Genomic DNA, 20,055 nt, shown 5'->3' with positions numbered 1-20,055 from the left:
GGCATCCGAGTGGGGAGGCATGAAGGTGGTAATATGTTACAAAGGTCAACAGGCAACGTGGCTGAAGCTTCTTGATCCTGTGGCCTTATCAGTAAAAAACTTGAACATGTGCCTCCAAGATATATATTTATGCATAAATATGTATGCACTGCTCTACTAATATGTACGAAATAAAGCATAAGCAAAATATGAAAACTGTCAGCTCTGCTATTTTCTTACTATTCATTTGGGCTTGTGTGTTTGTATTATCTTCAATTGGTACTATCTTTGCAGGAAAGCTTTAAAGTCACATTTTAGTTTTGTCTGGATTAAAAACTATGTAACATGGCTCTGTCTGGTGTGGCTCAGTGGATTAAGCGCCAGCCTGAGAACCAAAGGGTCACTGGTTCAATTCCCAGTCAGGGCACAAGCCTGGGTTGCAGGCCAGGCCCCCAGTTAGGGGAACATGACAGGTAACCACAAATTTCATATTTCTCTACCTCTCTTTCTCCCTCCCTCCCCCTCTCTCTAAAATAGATAAAATTCTTTAAAGAAAACCCCCAAAACTATGTAACATGGTCTCTAAATCCACTAAACTGGGCAAAATAAACTACAAAACTCCACAGTGCCTTTGACAGGCGTAATTAGTACTCTGGGTGGTTGGTGAATGTGATAATCACATACAGTCACACACAGAATTGCCAGCCTGTCTCTGAAACAGTAAGAGAAGCTTAATTTGTCTTTCTTTTCCTAAAAGAAACGTTATGAAAAATAAGTTCTAACAAGAGATAGTTTGAAAATGCCAACGTTTTGGAGACCACCGGCAGGAGGGACACATTGGAGAAGTCACTCCAGGGGGAGAAAAGTCTGAAGACAACGCGAGTGCGTGGGGAGCGCAGGAAAGGAGAGAAAGGCGGAAAGGGGAAAGCAGGGACAGAAAGCAGGGACAGATGGACAGACAGCCGTGTGGAAAAGCAAACGCCGCAAAATGTTCATCGGAGTATCTCAGTGGTGGGCGTACACTGTAAAACTCCACCACTGTGTCTGTACGCTGAACACTTTTCACACTAATACATACGGCGGCAAAGCAGGGGAAGGAAAGAGCAGCAGGCCTGGAAACTGGAGGCGCTGGAGCCAGAGGAGAGGGAGGAGTGAGAGGAGAGGGAGGGGCAAGTGCGGCTGCAGGGGTGTGGCCAGGGGGGTGTGTGAGGACCGCCCCCCTGAGGGAAAGAGGGAGGGAGGGGCAGCTTCCAGAGAAAACTGTTTGCTTTTAAATTCGTTTATTTGAAGTGCTAGTGGGACAACCAAACAGAAAGTCAATAGGAAATACGGAAATAGCATTTTGAACAGAGAACAATACTGGAGATGTAGATAAGGGACCCGACTACAGTCGATTGATACTCGGAGCTATGAAAATGAGTCCACTCTCCAAGGGAAAACAGGAAACAGCAGAGAATTGAACTCGAAACAATTAGTGGGCAGGAAAGAGGACGGAGACCAGCAAACAGACGTGCTGGGAAGACCGATGCCACATTCACGACCTCGAAAAGTCAAATTCTGCAGCGTTACATAGTTTAGGTTACAGCGGCTGACCTTGCCACAAAGAACTTACCGCTGAAAGCCCTACGCACAAGGTAAGTATGTTACAGAAATGATTGTGAAAATTGTTTCTTGTAGCAAGGGTCGGGGAGGTTGTGGAGGAAAAGGAACCCTGGTTCGCTGCTGGTGGGAGCACACACTGCACGGCCACCGTGGAAAACATACGGAGCTTCCACAGAAATTAAGGGCAGAGTCACCACAGGACCCGGCTCCTGGGTACCTGCCTGAAGAACTTATTTGCAAAGACACATGAACTGCTAGGTTCACTGCGGCAAAGACGGAAGCAGTGGCAGTGTCCTTCGCTCGACGACTGGACGAAGACGACGTGGTGCGTACACACAACGGAATACAGCCTCTGTGCTCGCACCTGTGTCTTAGAATCCGCCTGTCGACTTCTTCCAAGCAAACTTTCAGGATTTTAACTAGGACTGTATTTGATTTAGATATCAATTTAGAGAAAATGTTAACGATGTTCACCTCATCAACAATGTTGTGCCATCCAATCTATGAACGTAGTGTATATCTCTTCAATTATTTTAGGTTTTCATTCATTTCTCTCAGGGGCGTTTTAGAGTTTTCAGTGTAGAAGACCTGCACATCTTCCAGTATATTTGCTCGCCCACATTTAATTTTTTTAAAAAGTCATTGCAGATAGAAATTTTAAATAATTCCATTTTCCGACTGCTTGTTCCTAGGAAAATTCTTAACACGGCAATCATGCTGAACAATTCTGTTTAATGTTTTGTAAAGGACTGGAATTCAGTCTATAGGGGGAACTATCTGAACCTCATTCTAAGCCACTGTTTTTTTTAAACTAAGGTACTTCATTTCTGATGAGTGACACGAAATGAACACAGTTCTTTTCACCTGCACCCTGTACTCAAGAAGGCGTGGCGAGCGATTTTGGTTAGGGTAAATTCTATACTTACTTGCAAGACTCTACCACTAAACACAATCAATAACATACAACACAGACAAGCAGTATCATCCAATGATTCTTAAAGAATTTCAGTACTAAGCAGTACGAATTGTGGGGTGGTGGGTTTATTAAAGACTTTCATGGGGTTTCCAATGCTGCTCTAAACGGCTAAAAATTAGCCCTAGATACCAGCATACCTAGCCTTGTGACACTAAATTAAACATATTTTTGAAAGCTTAACAAGCACGATGAGGCTACTCTGTGGTTGAAAATGTACCTAATTTTTAAAAAATAGCTATTAAGAACTTTTGAGGTTTGTCAAGTTGGTCTATTATTAAAACAATTACCTTTAAAGTACACGTAAAGAAAGGCGACAAATGTATCTGTACTGAGATTTTTCACAAGAGACTTAATCGCATAATCCTTAAAAAAGAGAGAAAGAAAGTCTCTCACTAAGTCAGAGGCAGCGACAGGACCACTGGTTGCCGGTCGGTTGCCGGTCGGTTGCCGGTCGGGTGAGTACGATGAGGTGCTAACGCACCCCGCACACCTCGGTTTGCCTAGGACCTCGGAAAACACACCCACCGTCTGCGCGAGGAGAGTGAGGCGCGACTACGAGAGTACGGTATAAAAGGCTCTGTATCTACCTCCGTCTTCACAGTCCTCGGGGGCTTTCGCTTTCTTACAGAGACGAGGATCCAACCAGGTGGTGGTTTTGGTGTTGTGGCTGCAGAATAAAGATTCCAGTTAGAAACAGTGACACAGAGAGGGAGAAAGACACTATCAAAAGCAAAGACTGAAAGTGACTGAACGGTGTGTGACGCTAGAATGTTCATCTCCTGCAGGCTCCGCGGGTCCTCCTCCGAGTCAATAATCCCGCTGCTCTGGGTCTGTTACTGCACAACTGCCTTAAAGGGGACGCAAGGCCAGAGGCACGGCTTTGAGAACGGAGGTTCTCAGGAAGGGACACGAGGACAAGTGCAGAGGACACTCTTTAAAGCGGTCAAAATGTTTCCGAGCGTGAGCCACGGCCCTCTGCTCTGCGTTATCGCTGAGAAGCTTATCTGCTCGCTGGCTGAATTCCTTCCTCCTTCCCCACAAGAGACACCGCATTTCTCCAGCCCCTGTGATGTGGGGCCACTGTGCCAGGGGCTGGGAACACAGAGATGAACAGCCAGACACAGCCTCTGGGCTCCCGGGGCTACGTGAAACAAAACAATGTAGAGGCAAATAAAATAAAAAGTGTCGCCGTGTCTGTTTCTGCAATATGTTGAGTAAAAATGATGGGTAGAATTAAACTCAACTCTGTGAAACTAAGTTTTCATCAGTATGGGCCACATATTTAATAGGAAAAAAAAAAGGTGGAACAGAAAGATCGCCCCACACCCCGTTTTATTAGGAGGCAGGCCACAGATGCCTTCAAAGGGCAGCATCTGTTTAATTTCACTAGAGGCCACGGCGAACCTCACGCCAGGCCACCGCACAGCAGAAACCGGTGCTGAGTCAGAACCATCACACTGCGGGGCAGGCAAACAGTGTTATATTGGAGTTTGAGTATCTGAAATACGAGGGGAGTCAAGAAAGATAAAATCACAGTAGAAAATATACAGGGAAGCAACAAAATGAAAAGTTATCATCAAATAGTGTGGGAGTGGCCAGGTGAACAAGGTGTGTTTTCTTGGGGTCTTTGTCAGGAGATCAACTCGCTGATCTCTGCACCGGCCAGGCCAGTCTTCGGGATTGGAGCGAAGGCTTCAGGGCATTAATCAGCTCCTCACACACCTGTTCCAACTCCTGAGCCCCCTGCAGAGCAGCCCCTCCCACGCCCAGCCAGCACACACACTGGAGAGTGGTAGGAACTTCCTTTGTATTCTGAATGTGGGTGATCTCAGTGGGAGGGAGACATTGGGGTTGTTTCTAGAAAGTCTGTTACCCATTCTGTCGGATAATTTCTCCAGTTAAATCCATTTTAGCAAAATGAAAAGGATGAAGACTCCACAGAGGCCTAGCAGCACATGTACATTGTTAAAAAAACAAAACAAAACACGAGCATATCTTAACAAAACCAAATGAAAAACAGTTACTTTAGGAAAGCTAGCTTTGGTTTCAATGAGCCAAAACTTTCACTGCTGCGTTAGCAGACACGGGCCCTCCACTAGGATTTCACCCGCTGTTTCTGAAGGGAAAGAGATGCTCACGAGGTGACACCCAGAACACAGGAGCTGCAGACTGCCGCCCAGCGTCCCTTGCTCACAGAGGCATGCTTTGACAGCACCAGTGACACGGACCAAACGCTTCAGCTACGGCAAACGAGAGAGCTCTATCCGGCAGCGAGTAATATTCCCCTCTGGTCTGGAGACTGACCCCTTCTGAGACAATGGTTTCCAAGTATTCCCTCCTGTCCCCGAGTCTGCCTTGCACCCTGCCCACTGTCTCTCTCGGCTGCATTCCGCTCTGTAGGTGTGATGCGGCGCATTTCTCTGTTTTGGCTTTTGTTGCCTGTGCTTTTCGTGTCGTGCCCAAGAAGTCCTCGCCAAGTTCAATGTCATAACGCTTTCCCCCTGTGTTTTCTTCTAGAAGTTTAATAGTTTCAGATCTTACATTTTGATAATGTTTGCCTACAAAGACATTTCTTACACAAATTCCCCACCCCCACAATTTACTAACTTACCCCGTTTGCAGGGTGAATTAGCATCAGATTCAATGTCGCATAATCGGTTTCTGAAGATCTTCTAGCTACTTACAGTGAGTGACTCTGCCTCTTACTTGGGGGTTTAATTCTAAAGTCATCATGGAAGTCAAAAGTCTAAATCACCCTAAAAAAACTCCTTAAATTGCCCATCGAGAAGAGTATACCTGATTTTGTCTGTTGTGTATAATCCGCGTCGTTACTATTTATATAAATGTAAAGCAAAATCAGTAATTCACCACATATGGTAAAAAGAACACCATGCACACAAAATCTACATCCTTTAAGTACCAGAATCGCACTCGGGGCAGCAAGATGCTCATTCTAGGTGAAGGATGTGGGATCTGGGACCACTTGAGGAAACACATCCAGATCCGCTACCCCTGACGCGCTGCTGAGGCCGCGCTCTTCTCGGGGTACAGTGTCCAGTCCCCAGTGTTTTAATGATTACACACTGCACCTTCACTCCATTGATACTCTACCTCTGGGTAGGCTAGTTCAAAGATAGAAACTATAGCTGCATGAAAACATAAAAATACTTCATGATAAAATTGCTGATAATTATTTATGTAATATTCTCAGGTGCAAGCAATATAAACCTGTAGGCTGACTGAATACACAGGGTATTCTGTATCTCTGTAGATGCAGGCACATCCACAGTGCTTTTTCATGTCACAGTGTGTGTGTGTGTGTGTGTGTGTGTGTGTGTTTATATTTTACCAATTATTCTGAGGATCAGTGATTTTCCTCCCTCATCCTATTTGCCTGAAAATACCAAACCCAAACTCTAGGACTAAAAATACTTAGCTCAGATAAGAAATATGTCTTTCCTCATACAGTAATTCCTTTCTAGAGGTGCTCATTAACAGACTTTCTAGAAATGCTCATTAAGAGGGATAACATACCTGAAGGTTAAAAAAAAAAAAAGCAAAGCAAAACCCTCTTTATTTCTTACATTTTTCATTATTAGTGATGAATCTGTTTTTAATCCTCCTGTTTTCCTAAAACCAGAGATTGAATACACTATCCTTTTGTCTAAGTCAAATAAAAACAAAACACCCTCCAGGGAAAAAGTCAGATTAAGAACCAACTATGCTGTGGACGAAGAAGGTTTTAAAGAAGAAAAGAGGCAGTAGGGAAGCCGTGAGAGCGAGGCTGAGCTGCTCCTGACGGGTCCCGCAGCGCAGGGCGCGCGGGCGAGGGGGCAGGTGCTGCTTACTCGATGAAGTAGATCATCCCCGCGTCCGTGTAGGCCATCTCCCAGTTCTTGGGCAGCGGCTCCAGGGTCTCCTCTCTCATCGCATAGTTCCGGAAGTCCATGGCGCTGCTGGTTTGGCTGTAACTCGGGACGGTCCTCGCCCAGTCGGAAGGCTCGGAATGCCTCTCCCTGTGTTCTGTTCGGAACAGAGCAGGGGGGAAGTTGGTAAACGTGCACTCTCTTCCAGCAGCCTGCTTCGTTCCTCCCGGAATGCCACTTGCTCCCTGCAGGTGCCCCTGGCTCTGTGTCCGCACTCTGCCGCAAGCAAAACGCAGCTCCAGAGCCAATTCAGCGCACACCGAGCCCCCCTAACCCCCAGAAGGCTAACGACAACAGCCGTAGGAGCACCCACACGGACCTTTCACTGTCAGGCCCTGTTTAAGCTCTTCACAGGCATTAATTCATAACCCTCACTCGCCCCCACGAGAATGCATTACTGCTCTTCCCATTTTGTAGACGAGGAAGCTAAGGCACGGCGAGGCTGGGTTAATTCCGTCAGGTCACGCAGCGAACAAACAGCAGAGCCAGGATGCCGACCCCAGCGACCCCTAGGCTCTTCACCGCGACACCGAGCTGCCTGGCACGCGATTAACCCTGGCCTTTCAAATGGCTCTGACGTCTAAGAATCACACTCCACAGACTTCCTGTTGTTAAATATAATTCTCTGTCGGTGGCATTAGCATCCTTTTAGAGCCCCAAGGCCACAGGCAGGCACACGCTCTAAAACCCCGTGACCGCCCAGGGAGCACACACTGAATGCACCTTGAACTTGTTTCCAGAACTTACCACACAACCACAGTAACCCCGGACTGCAGCCAGTGCCTCGGAGTCAGACTCTCAGAGGAGGCCCTGGGCATCATCACGCCACGCTCCTCATCCCTCCGGTATCCGCACTCCACCCCTCCTTTGTCCAGGCCAGCTCCACAACCCTGCCACCCCAGCACTCGCCACCTCCCCTGCTCCTCACCCCCACCCACGTCCCGGCCACGTCCTCCTTGCCCTGCTTACCCAGGACGTGTAAATCGCCACACACTGGAACAAATTCACAGTCTCTAATCCCAGTCTTAAAACAGTTAACAGACTTAATTCTGTGGGTGAGCTAAGCTGCCATCAGCATCAAAAGGCTTGATGACAGGGGGTGGGGAGAGGTCGGGGGTAAGGGCAGGATAAACGGTGATGGAAAGACACACAACTTGGGGTGGTGAACACACAACCTGGGGTGGTGAACACACAACACAACCTGCAGACGGTGTGTTATAGAGCTGGACAGCTTCAGTCTACATAACTTGATTAACTGATGCAACCCCAATCAACTAAAACAAACAAAAAAGCTGATTTCCCTTGACAACCGGTAAAGAACGAGACGTGAACCCACCTAAACCTTTCCAGACCTGTTTTCGCCCAGGTATATTGGGGTAATGCATGAGCTACGTGAGATGTTAGGGCCATAAAACAGGACTCACAGTCTGCAGGGGGAGTGAATGGTCAATGTGCTGGAGCAATAAATACAGTCTAAACAGCAAACTCTGATTGCTGATAGAGGAGAACGTCAGGCAGCTTCAGGAAAGTGATATGGTGATGGGTTCTGCAAACCCGGGGACATGATCAAGCCCATTCACGTACTGGGTACCAATAACATATAGTTTTTAGTTTCCACTATGTGTCAGGCACTGTCCATGGTGCAAGGGACACAACAATGAACAGAATAAGCAGAAATTCCAACCCTCACGAAGCTTACATTGTAGTGTTTTGAAGGGAATTGCTGTAATAAATAGCACTGGAGTCAGTTCTACTGTGATTCTGGGGTTTCCGCCTCAGACTCTCAATCAGCAGTGTGAGAGTTTCCTACACAATCGCCACAGTTTTAGGGGTACTCCACAGTTTTAGGGGTACTCCGAAGAAGATTCTCCGCCAGCGAACTCCTGTTGGTTCTGCATTTACTAAAAAATATGAGTCAATTCGGACATTTTCTTTGACTGATTCTGAATGTAAAGTCAAAGTGCTGCTAACAAACCTCTCAGATAACGTTTACTAGCCTATTTCCAAACCTCCGTACTTTGTTTTGGTTCAAGGCTATACCTTAAAACATCTACATTTTCTTCATATCCCATAAAGGAGGACTTGGGCCAACAAGACCTCCATATTCCAGCATCAGAAATAAATCTCAAATCTTTGAAGCAGTAGGACAGTGATTTTCAACCTTTTTCATCTCATGGCACATATAAACTAATTACTAAATATAAAATATATTTTCTGCCCTGGCTGGTGTGGCCCAGTGGTTGAATGCCAGACAGAGAAACAAAGGGCTGCCGATTCGATTCCCAGTCAGGGCACAGGCCTGGGTTGTGGGCCAGGTCCCCAGTAGGGGGTGCTCAAGAGGCAACCACACACCGATGTTTCTCTCTCTCCCTTCCCCATCTCTAAAAAGAAATAAAATCTTTAAAAAATAATTTTTTGCTGATTCGACAAAAAAACAGGTATAATTTTGATTTATTCACACCCAAGGGCTATTGTTGGGTTGGCCATAGTCATTTCTTTATTTGACGATCTAAGGGAAAAGGCCAGTGCCCTGACTAGACAGTCAGGTATTGCATGTTTTAAAAATTCTTGCAGCACACTGGTTGAAAATCGCTGTAGTAATGTCATCTTACATTATCACTAACGAGAGCTTATGACTAATTTATCAAAATGGCCACTTGAGGCAACTCACTTCAGCTTACAAGATGACTGACAGAAATACAGTCTGTTCCACATGAAACCTTGACAAAAAAATACTAGAGTCTCGTCACTCACTCTGCGTGTGCTTTGTGAAAAATTTTACTACTTCCGACCCAGCGTCACGTTGAAGTCCACCCGGACGACCAGTGGGAGTCGGTCGTCTGCCTACGAACCTGCGGTGCCGGTGCCGTTAACAGCTTCCTTGTCCTCATCCTCCTCCTCTTCGGGAAGGGAGCTGTCCATTCTTTCCATCTTGCTGACAGATGTAGTTCGTTTTCTTTGGGATTCGGCGTCAAACTCATTGTCAAAGAGGACCTGATCCACGGGGTCGGGCTGGAAGGGGCTGGGCTCTGCTGGAGGCTTGGGAGTGCCGTAGAAGTTTCCTGAAATGAACCAAGTGACAGCAGCTGCAAATACTCACGTGGAATCAAGAGTCACGACAACATCACCGAGTGTATGTCTCTGTCCTGCTGGCTGATACTGAAGTTTCTGAATGACCACCGCCAGCCAAATGGAGGGAGGTTAAAGCACTTCTTGGAAGAGGAGGAGGCAGAAAGGGTAAAAATAACTAATTTTTCAAGTGCCCTTCACCATATATTATCTAACACTTTAACACTATTTGCACCAAAGCCAGGAAGTTGACTCAATGAGTATAGGTTATTTATTCTATGAGGGCTTGTGTTTTTTGCATGGGTTCTAACGGAGGGCCTAATCTGTGGATTTAAATGCACTGGTGTTCTTGTGTGAGACTCATTGGCGTAAAAGTAGGAGTAAAGGAGAAGAAAACTAACTCACAAAATGAACCGTTTTGGTAAAATGAGGAAATACGTGGGCAAAGGATAAGGCTAAGAATTAACCAGTCTGTAGTGAAATGTAGGCTGTTTATGCAAAAGTAATTTCTGAAAGTTTTCCTGAGAATCTAATTATATCATTTTATCTGACAATTTGTTGAACAAATAGAGACATTATTAGCATAATTCAATATTGGCATACTCTCAGGAAAGCAAGAATACTTTAATATGTTAAGTCTTGAGGATCAGTAATTTTTGCAGTGAAAATAAATGTTCCAGGATACAATGGAAACAATTGAATATCTTCTCCACTTGTCATGCGGCTCTCATCAGGCAGCCAAACATAATGGGAGAGTGCTCAGTGGATGCGGCCGCACCAGCAGTCTGCGGCTCCTGCTAGCTCTGACCTTGCCTCGATCCCTCTTCTGATGTTATAAAAAGATAAACAGGATTTGGGAGTAAAATACTGAGCTTCTTTTATTTTATTTTTAAAATCACATCTTCTAAACAAACTCCTTGGCTCCTGAGGAGGTAGTGAAGATGCTCGTCCCCATGAGGTAAATTAATGGGGTACACAATGGGGTGATTTTTCCTAGATGAAAAAGCACAGACTGTCAATCATAACGTTGTGGCACATCTACAAACAGCATAGTTTACCGTAGGTCGGGCATGTTTTGGAGGGGAAAGCATTAAGATACAGTCTTTGGAAATTTGACTTTAGGCGGTATTGTTATTAAAATCCTCAGAGCAAAACAGTGAATTCAAACCAGAAAGCTTTTCAATTACTTCTCGCCTCTCCCCCACTCCACTGCTCCCTGGCTTTCAAATCCAGGTCTGGAATGGCATTATTCTCGTCATGCAGGCGGAGGCAAAGGTTTGTATTAAAACAGACTAAGGGGGATTGCAGCAAACTTTCCGACCCGGAAGTAAAGCAAGGAACTGATGACAAAAAGCCAGTCCACACTTCTCTGGGGCAAAGGGCAGGGAAATGCTCCAAACCGAGGTCTGCGTGGGGAAGAGGATGGGCCAGCCCCTCCTGCGTGATGCCTGATAATCCCACTAGTGTGGAACTGGGAGGGGCCAGGACAAAAATTCAAGGTCCGTTTTCTCTAAGGATGGGACTTTTACTAGAAACACATTTCAGTGTGTATTCTTAGCAATTATCATCGAGCTCTAGAAAGCTTAACTTTTTTCCAGGGTGAAAATTAGAAAAATTCAGGACATTGTGATTGTTATTCATAATCATTGATCACATTGTAGGACTTCACAATAAATTCTGGCAGTTTCCTTATTTCAAAAAAGTATTGGTTTTAATAGTAAGCATTGCTTACAAGTAAATCATATCTATTTTACTTGAGTTGTTAGAAAACATCAAGGTTGCAGATTACAGCAAGGTATAAAATTACAAAGTTCGTGAGCTTTGATGATAGTTATTAACAAATTTTTTCATCCTTTTGAAGCTGCTTTGGAGCTTTCTCTTTTTCTTTTCTGAAGGTATTTTCATTTTACATGGAACTGTTAGTATTTCAGACATAACATATTTTGCCATGGATAACACGCACTTTTTTGCCCAAATCTTTGAGGGAAGATAAGGATGCGCACTGTACATGGGCATAATGACTGCGCACCACGGGCACACTAATCCCGTGTATAATGTGCACAAGAACTGTGGGTGCGCGTGGCAAAATATGTACATGAAGTTGCAGACTTCATGTATTAGAAAACCTCCTTATTTATTATTTACACAGCCTCCAGACATGAACTTTTGCCAGATTCTTTCAGGTCTCCCTTCCTCCCCCAAGGACACAGATATACATGGTCACATACACTGTACGAGCCCTAACTTCCTGTCTCTGTCCTGCCCGCTCTCTCCGAGTTACCCTGGGGTTAGCATGTGTCACGTCCCTGCACATGAATACATCAAATGCAAATGTATCTGCATACGTGACATACAAATACTATTGGTCATAAACGCTTCCGAAAGTGTTCTTAATAACATTTCATATGTTTTTTCTGAACAGTATACTGTATGTATCCTTTTGCAACTTTCTTTTTATAGAGTTTTATTTCTAAGACTTGTGTTGACATGTCGATTCTAGTTCATTTAACTGCTGTAGAATGGTCTGTTTTTTAATGAACAGATTAAAGTGGATTTTATCCATTCCCCTAACAAAAGAGAGTTGTTTCCATCCCCTCCCTGCTCCGAACAGTGCTATAGCGTCTGCTCCGGCACCGTCTGCACACGCCCGCAGACCAGGGTCTCTCTAGGGCAGGCATCTGAGAGGGAGCTGCTGGGCTAGAACTCCGTGCCCCTTCGAATTTACCGGCTATTGCCAAGGCAGCTGGTAAACGCTCCCCCAAAGGGACTGTTTCACTTTCTACTCTCGCCAGCTGTGTACGGGCGGAGTTTCCATTTCCTTCAATTAACACACTTTAAAATTGTTGGCAATGTGATGGATGTGAAATGGTTTATGACATTTCAATTTGCATTTCCTTTGAATTGAGCACAGGGTAATTAATAACACGTAATATGCTACTTTGTCAAATATGTAACATGTTTTTATACTTAGCAGAAGAAAATGTAGGAGTGTATCTTCATGACCTCAGGGCAGAAAAGGACTTCTTAGACAAAACTTCAAAAATACAAGTCATAAGGAGAACAGTGAAAAATTGGACAGACTGAAACTAAGGATTTCTGTTTGATGAAGAGACACAGGACAAGGCTATTAGGGAAAAGACTGGGAGGAAACACCTATATCGGGTAAGGAATTAATACCTAAATACATATCTAAACATCTAAGGAATGTCTGCGGACTGGAATGCAATCGAGATCCCATCTTTTAAAAATTGACAAAACAAATAAACAGACAATTTGCAGAAGCCAAAAAAACTAATAAGCAAATGAAAAGATGCTCAAGCTCTCTGACTTCCGGAAAAACTGAAGTTTAAATGAGATAACCGCTTCTGCAACCATCAGATCGGCAAAACGATAGAGCTGGACAAGGCCCAGCGTTGCCGAGGATGTGGAGTCATTACTACAGCTGCTACAGGAGCAAGCGCTCATGCAGGGCCGGTGGGAATGGCGACTGCAGAGTACATAACCCAACAAGCCTGCCCTTGGGTCTGTATTCCAGCCGTGCTCACGCGGGTCTGTAAGAAGGCATGTGTGAGGATGTTTGCTGCAACTCAGTCGGTGGTGATGGGAGCTGGAGGCGGTCTGAAGTCCAGCGGCGGGGGGGTGGGGTTAGGTAAGATGCAGGGGATGCACACTAAGGCGCTGTGCGGTGGTTAGGAAGCAGCGAGTGACATGCGAACACAGCAGAGCCACGCGGAGGACTCTAAAACCACAGCAGTAAGTGCAGACAGTTGTAATCGGATGAGATCTAGAACACAGTCCGGATGTAAGTAATAACGACACATTCTGCAAGAACACGTACAAACAAAAACATACATGGGAAACACACTGCAATGGCCGGCTCTAAGAGAGAGGTGAAGGAAGAGTAGGCTATGTGCATAAAATAAAAGACAAGTAGCTGCTGCTTCCTCTGAGAAGTCTTCACTGGCCACCTTGTCTACATAAGGCATTCCTATGACTTTCTTTAAATCCCTTGTTTTTGCTTCCTTCATAACACCTCAATTTATCGTTCCTTTGTTTGTTCTGACTGCCTTTCCCACTAAGCACAGGATTCATTCAGACAGTGCTATTTCAATACCGTTCGCCACAGCATCTCTAGTCCCTCTGATAACGCTTGGCACATAGAAGATACTTAAAAAATGGGTCCAAAAAAGGGAACAAATGAAAGAATTTGTTGGAACTAAGTCCGGAAAGGGCAGCTGGGTCAGACTCAGCAGCCCAGAGGACTCACTGAGGATTCTCAGGAGGACAGAGGGCATGAGCAGAGCTGTGCTCGAGGGGCAGCGGCAGGGCAGCAGTGGCAGGGCGGAGGGGGCACGGGGAACAGAGGGAAACAAATGACACCAACTCAGCGCCCTCGGCTCGAGCTCGCCCAGCGGGCCTCCCGCGAGGCGGCGAGGTGAGAAGACAGGCGTTGAGCAAGCTGCTGCAGCGAAGGCAGAGAGGCCCGGGTTTGGTGACAGACTAGCTGGGGACTGTGAGAAAAAGGAAGCAATGGTGTCTCTACTGCTTTGAACTCATGGAGCTGCTAAAGAGAGAAACTCGGAAATGTTCCTCTTTTGGACGGAACACACACACATATTTGGACATGTTGAAATGAAAGTGAGATTTCACTGATCATCATCTTAGGCGCTGAAGATAATATCGAGTAGGAAAGACACCATGTCTGCCTTCCCTGAGCTTGTGAAAAAGGCAATCACAGCAGCAGCATGATAAAGCGATGATATAACAGTACAGGGTACTACAGGAGTGGACAAGTGTCACTCAGGGAATGAAAGGATCTAACACAGAATCATTTAAGAACTGAGCTTGATCTTAAATCTGCACTTCTTAGAATCAAGTGGGTAGAGGAAAGAGATATAAAAAGGAAAACCAATTTTTCTGTTCTTGTTTTTTTCCAATTCTATATTCATTTTTCTCCAACCTAGCCAAGGTATAAATAGATTTTTTAAAGTGTACAGAATTCTAATTCTCAATCACAAATAGAAAGTAATCTACAAACACTTGCTGAGTTCAAATGATGAATGTGAATTACTATGAAATATGCAAAACTAGTTGATTTGAAAAATTTGGTGTATTGTTTGTAATTGATTTATTTTTTAAAGATTTATTCATTTTTAGAGAGAGGAAGGGAGAGAGAAAGAGAGGGAAACATCAATGTGTGGTTGCCTCTTGAGTGTTCCCTACTGGGGACCTGGCCTGCAACCCGGGCATGTGCCCTGATTGGGAATCCAACCAGCAACCCTCTGGTTCACAGGCCGACACTCAATCCACTGACCCACACCAGCCAGGACCTAAATGACTTAATAATATGATGAAATGCTTTTGATTATTGTTTAATCTCATTTTAACTAGTAAATCACAGATACCCCAATTAAAAGACAATTTTCCCCAAAACCGATAGAAAACTTTTTTGTTTGGTAAAATCATAATTCCAGTCCAAGATCATAATTCAGATAGTGTTCTGGGTTGCTGTTGTCAATATCTGGGGACATACCATCATACGTTCCACTTTCTAATAATGCTCCACTCTCTTCCAGGGCTTTGAACTGCTCAACAGAAATGAAATTATAGTCCACCCCTGGCACTTCCCCATCCCTGGGGGCCCTGGTGGTTGCCTAAAGGGAAAAAAAAAACACAAGAAAGAAACAGGTTGTAAAGTACTTTTAAAGTTACAAAACATTGCAAATAGTAGACAATGCAGCCTACAGGACACACACGGGAGGAACAGACCACGCTACTGACGAGGACGAGGACCCGAAAGTCGGAGGGGAGTTAACATCCCTAAGTGGAAGCAGGACAATAAACAATGCAGGACGAGTCGATCCGCTTTCGTAAAATCTGCAGAGAGCCGGGGGAATGCAAAACCACAGAGACCACAACGTTTTAGTGTCCGAGAAAGCTGCACTTCTTAAGACACAGCAGTGAATTCTTTTCAACCTCAATTATCATCATTGCTTGATATAACCCACCGATAATAGATTCATTTTTATGTAGCTATCTTATACATTTTTTCTTCCTTAGAGAAAACCAAACTAATGTTCTTCTTACTAGAGGCACAGAACAATTAAAACAGAAAAAAATTTCAGTTCTTTTAATGAACTCTATTTTTAAAACTCGGACAAATGTTAATTATGAAATTACTGTAGACAAATGAATTAAAAGGCTGAAAGCTTAAGGTAGGTTTTCACATACTGCTTCTGAGCTGTGACTGTCTTCAAGTAATTAAAAAAATTAAGCAGTAAGTAAACTGTTCAATGAAATTCAGCAACAGAACACTCAATTTCAGCCCACTAACGAATTCCTACTGAAGTACAGTTGACCCTTGAACAACATGGGGGCTGGGGCACTGACCGCCCCTCCTCACGCACAGGTTGAAAATCCAGGTATAACTGCTGACTCCCCCAAACTTAACTGCAGTCTCCCCTCGGTATCCTGGGGGACTGGTTCCCAGACACCCATGGACACCAAACTAGATGGATACTGCAGTGCCTTACATGTTAGGGTGCGAACAATGCACACAGTCGGCCCCCCGCTTCCGTGGAGTCCCAACTGCAGGCGGAAAACACTGTTTCAACGTTGGTTGGATGCCCAGTGCAAAACCTGGGGATATGGATTGCTGCCTGTATATTCATTGAAAACATCTGCATGTAAGTGGACCCATGCAATTCAAACCCGTGTTGTTCAAAGGTCAGCTGTACAACCCCTCTTTCAGACCAAGGTATACATTCAGGTTATAACGGTAGTTCTCCCTTTGAATCTTACTGAGTAAGAATTGATAACTATATGAACCAATGTTAAAGATGTCACTTCAAAGACTAGCGGATACAAAACAGAGATCAAGGCATTCAACCTGGAAATAGAGTTGGGGGTGTTGCAGCAAGTCCCGTGCCAGGAGGTCTCCCCACGCCTGCTCCCTGTTCACTGAGAGCACTCTAAGCCAGAACCCCGAGAGTCCCCTCGGGTTCCTCCCTGCACTCCGCCTCCAGGCACCCAATCTGGTTGGCTCTAGCTCCTGAATGGCTCCAGCATTTCTCCACTTGCCTTCGTTCTCACATGCACCTGATCCCTGCCATCAGCTGTGGTCTGTACTGCCTCCTTTCTTCTCCCTGGCTGCACCCTCACCCAAACCGCGGCCCTGACTTTTCTAAAGCCATAATCTCAGCAAAGACGCTAAACCATCAATGGTTTCCCATGATCCCTGGCATAAACCCAGACTCGACTTCTCCAGTGCCTTTCTTGCCCCGCCCCTCCCACATTCTAGGTGTTAGCACAGATTTTTTTCAATTCTTCTAATGCTTTTTGCCCTTGCTTGTCTGCAAGGCCTTTGACCAAGTCATTCCTTTTCCTTGAAGACTTCCTATTCCCTTCCCCCACTTACTTCAGCTAACTGCTGCTCACCCTTCAGGTTCTGGCTTAGAAGTTTCTTTAGAGAGCCTCCCCTGGGTCCATCCAGGATATGGCAACATGCGGGGACCATTGTCTACTTGGTTCAGAGTGATGGTCCCAAGTCGTGGCGGATTGTGCGATCAGCATAGGTACACAATAGGATGGTTGTCAAGTAAATTAAGTAAACATTTACTCCAATGTGATTAGCACAGTGCCTAGCAATACACTATTATAATTCATTCATGGGAAAATATCTGTTGCTCTTTATAATTGTTATTACATTCTATTATAATCTATAACATGTGAGAAAAATTCACAAAGGTGATGATAAAACATCAGTGGTAATGATATCAGAAAACGATTAAGCTAACATTCATTCTAAGCAACAAAGATTGTTGTATTCAATACATTTCCCCTCCATTTTTAATAAAAATTATCGTTTATCTACTTTACACCACAGAAGACACAAATCTGGAAAACAAATTTTTCTAACACACTTTTCACTGTCAAATTTTTGTTTCGCATATATTGACTAAAACTACATTGTTAGACTCCCCAAATCAACAGCTTTTAGCCCTATAGTAAGTAAAAATTAACGTTAGAAAATAAACTCAGTGATTAAATTCAAAATTTGTCATTATCTGTGATAAGTGGAAAATGATGGCCACTGTACTCTGACCGCGTCTTGGAAGAGATGGGCCTGTTGTCTCACCTCCTGAATCTGGGACTGGGTTGTTATGGCGTGCTTTGCACAGTTTAGTGTGGCAGGCGGGACGCTTTGTAAGTTCGGAGTCTCCACTCCCACCGCGGCCTCCTGGAATGCTCCCGCTGCCACATACGGAAGTCCAGCCTAGACGACTGAATGAGGAGAGCTCCCGGCCAACAAACAGCACCAAGGGCCCAGACACGAGTGGGGCCATCTGAGCCCCTCCAAGCCCCAGTGAGCTGCCAATGACAGCAGCCACGTGAGTGGTCCCCGTTGAGCTCAGCCAACTCGTGGAATCATGTGAAATACATGTGTGATGGTTATTTTAAGCCATTAAATCTGGGGAGGTCTGTTATGCAGAAAAGGCTAACTGAAATGTTATCCAAATAAAGTCTACTATAAAATATATGATTATATAAAACCCAATTTAAGAGCAAACCACACTGTAGATAATACTATAAAAAGAGTATGGCCCCAAAGGGCAGGAGCAACTCAGCGTTTTCATCTGGGGTTACTGCTAATGGCACAATTTTAAGCACACACTTAATTCTTCTGGGCTTCATCCCTCTTCTGCAAAGTGGTGGCAAGATGGTGTTTGTGCTTCTTTCCATTAATAAATATGAAAGGTTATGCACGATTCCAACACACATATTTCCAGTATTACAAAGTCTTACGTCCTGCCCTCAAATGTCATCCCAAACACCATAAAACCCCTCTCTTCCCCATCCTACCCCAGTTGCCTTCAGCATTCCAGAAATTCACCTGCGTATTATTGTGATGCTCAATATACATAATGTAAAGCTTCCTGCCCCCCTCCGGTCACCACTGTAGATTTCCTCGACACAAAAATGCCTCCGGCGAGTTCTGCTGACTCGCCATCCCTGACTGCTCTTCTCTCCCCTCCCTGGGGCCCTCCCGGCGGGCCCTGGTCCCAACCGCGCTGCTGCCACCGTTAGCTGTGTTCATCAGTAGCCCCCACTCTGCTTAACCCCCATGGTCAAGGCCCCTATTGCCTGACCCACCAACAACACTGGACAGAAGAACAGCTCATTCCCCTTTTTAATTTTACTCTGAAGTCTACAGAAGACATAAAGTGTGTATGTGAAGTTAAACACGTCATAAGAAAGCAAACCCATGCAGGTGAGGAGCCAGCCAGAGCATCACATGACACTGAAGCCCTACTGTGCGCCTCCAATCCAAACTCTCCCTCCGCGACCCCCAGAGGTAGCCACAATCTTCACATTGGTGATGACATCCTTCCTTTTTATTAAAATGTTTTTACTAACTAAACAATGCACTTCTAAGCAACACGGCTTAGCTGTGCCTGTTTTGTGACTTCACGTGAATGGAATCATACCTTAGACATACTTTCGTGTCCACATCAACACTTACCAGGTTTTTAAAACTTTGGTCAACATGCTAAGTACGTAAAAGCATCCTAGGTATTTATTGAGCAACTGCCTCATGAGATGACACATTCCTTTCCGTATATTTACTAGCCATAGAGATTTTTTCTGTTGTGAAGTGGCTGTTCAAGTCTTTTGCCACTTCTCTGCTGGGTTGCCTGTCATTTCTTTTCTTTTTCTTTTTTTAAGGCTTTATTTAGTTTTAGAAAGAGGAAGGGAAGGAGAAAGAGAGGGCGAGAAACATCAATGTGTGAGAGAAACATCAATTGGTTGCATCTTGCATGCCCCCAACAGGAACTGAACCTGCAACCTGTAATCGAACCGGTGACCTTCAGTTTGCAGGACGATGCCCAACCCACTTAGCCACATCCGTCAGGGCCTGGGTTGCCTGTCTTTTTAAAATATGTTGTGTAGTTCTTTACTTTCTGGATACCACAGTATTTCATCAAACTAAGAAAACACCAGCTTCTAAAAAGCACCGTTATTTATCCCCATCCCCTCACCAAAAAACCTGGCAATTGTAATTGAAAGATGTCATCTATTGAAGATGTATTCTAAGTGCAGAGAGGTTAAAATGTGAAATTGTCTTAATATTGATGAAGCACAACAGATACACATGTTGCAAACAGGGCGTTTTGGCTAAAATGTGAAATATGCTTTCTTGGAACAGTGCTTTCTGCAAAATTGTGCACCAAAAGTGTCAGAGATTATGGAGAAAAGAGGGTCAGGTTTGAACTCTCAAAACCTACGGCAACTTTCTAACACTACCAAATCAATACCAATCCTAACTAACACTATGAATACAGTGTAAAAACCATGTGACATTCCTGATTATAAATACTAGAATAAGTATAATACTTAGTCTTTAAAAGAATGAAAAGAAAGCAGCCTGACAAAAAGGGGTACAAGGGAGGATGAGGCCACTGAACAATGACGATAAGGCACAACGTGCGATAAGCAGCTTTA

At 44.6% G+C, this 20,055-nt stretch overlaps 1 protein-coding gene across 1 annotated transcript in view; it reads right to left on the bottom strand.

Moving 5' to 3' along the window:
* Positions 1–20,055, bottom strand: part of MAGI3 (membrane associated guanylate kinase, WW and PDZ domain containing 3) — a 176,358-nt gene that overhangs the window by 46,507 nt on the left and 109,796 nt on the right. The window contains 4 exon segments of the mRNA XM_028503132.2: positions 3,145–3,224; positions 6,406–6,580; positions 9,336–9,545; positions 15,086–15,206. Of these exon segments, the coding sequence (XP_028358933.1) occupies positions 3,145–3,224; positions 6,406–6,580; positions 9,336–9,545; positions 15,086–15,206 (586 nt within the window).

The sequence above is a fragment of the Phyllostomus discolor genome, chromosome 14 (genome assembly GCF_004126475.2).
Source record: "Phyllostomus discolor isolate MPI-MPIP mPhyDis1 chromosome 14, mPhyDis1.pri.v3, whole genome shotgun sequence".
In the NCBI taxonomy this organism is placed as follows: domain Eukaryota; kingdom Metazoa; phylum Chordata; class Mammalia; order Chiroptera; family Phyllostomidae; genus Phyllostomus; species Phyllostomus discolor.
This window is presented reverse-complemented; position numbering and strand designations above follow the sequence as displayed.